General features: G+C 60.3%; 1 protein-coding gene across 1 annotated transcript in view; it reads left to right on the top strand.

Annotated features, from left to right (window-relative positions):
* LOC119591576 (inositol-trisphosphate 3-kinase homolog) overlaps positions 1-1,163 on the top strand; it is a 9,836-nt gene that overhangs the window by 5,051 nt on the left and 3,622 nt on the right. The window contains 1 exon segment of the mRNA XM_037940337.1: positions 730-1,128. Within this exon segment, the coding sequence (XP_037796265.1) occupies positions 730-1,128 (399 nt within the window).

Below are 1,163 nucleotides of genomic sequence, written 5' to 3'. Positions count from 1 at the left end.
TCACGCTGGGTTACCTGAGGGACAGGACGGATCTCGGGCTGACCTTGGCGCCTCCGCCGCCGACGTTCCCTGCAGTTGTTCTTCGGCCGTTAACGCCTGGCCTTCGAGGCAGCCTCATTATAGCCTCAGTAAAAGGCTTATTGACTTCCATTTACTCATTTGCGGGCAATGTACTCTGGCCCCCTAAGTGCCAGTGCCACTTTTCATCTTCCTCTTAATTACTGTTTACAGCCATGATGAGAGGGGTGGGGTGGGGGGGGGGCGCTCAGGTGTGGTTACCCAGACTCAGGTGTGTCTGACGTCATAGGTTCCATTTACCGAGAAAAGTTACGCACCTTCGGCGCCCCACACCTGCCGCGACACATGTTTATCGTGCGATTACGGGGGCGCCGCGGCGGATATTTTGGGAAACGGTGACTCACTTCGATTACTTTCGCCATATATGTCACTAACATAAACACGTTTGGAAATAGAATTCGTTGCTCGTTAAAAAAAAAAATCATTGCTATTTATAGCCAAGACAACATACAGTATTGATGAGTATTGGGCGGACGCACTTGCCGAGGTCTGTGCTCGGCAGGGAAGGGAGGCCGCGGCGCACCCAGGCGATTTGCGTGATTTATGCCTGGGGGGGGGGGGGGACTCTGTGGCGAGGCAGCTGATCGGCAGCGACGTGCACCGCGCAGGTCTGCGGACGAGAGACTAACCGTGGGTTTGCTTTCCCTGCAGGTAGCGGGAGAGCGGAAGGCGGAGATCGAGGAGCTCCTGCGCGGGACGGCCGGGTTCCGACTGCCGAAGCAGCAGAAGGAGGAGGAGTCGAACCACCAGCCGGACAACCACCGGCCGAAGAGAGCGCCGCTGGCCCGGCGGTGGAGGAAGAACCTCCTGAAGAAGAAGTCGAGCGAGGATGACGAGGTCTCGGCCACCAGCTCGTCCGCCTCCTCCACCAACTCCTCCACCAGGTCCAGCAGCAGCCTCTCGCCCTCGCAGCCGCACGCCCACCGCGAGGAGGTCTGCGCCAATGGCCACCTCAGCCTCGCGCTCGAGGACTCCGAGCCGGCCCTGGCGAGGGACGGCCTCAGCGCCGAGGACACCGCAGACATGTCACTCCTGCAGAAGCTGGCGCTGGTCAGTAGCTCTTGCCGCCGCCGCCGCCTGGGGCT

Source organism: Penaeus monodon, chromosome 28 (genome assembly GCF_015228065.2).
Source record: "Penaeus monodon isolate SGIC_2016 chromosome 28, NSTDA_Pmon_1, whole genome shotgun sequence".
In the NCBI taxonomy this organism is placed as follows: Eukaryota; Metazoa; Arthropoda; class Malacostraca; order Decapoda; family Penaeidae; genus Penaeus; species Penaeus monodon.
The sequence above is the reverse complement of the archived record's forward strand: the minus strand, read 5'-3'. Positions and strand labels throughout refer to the sequence as shown.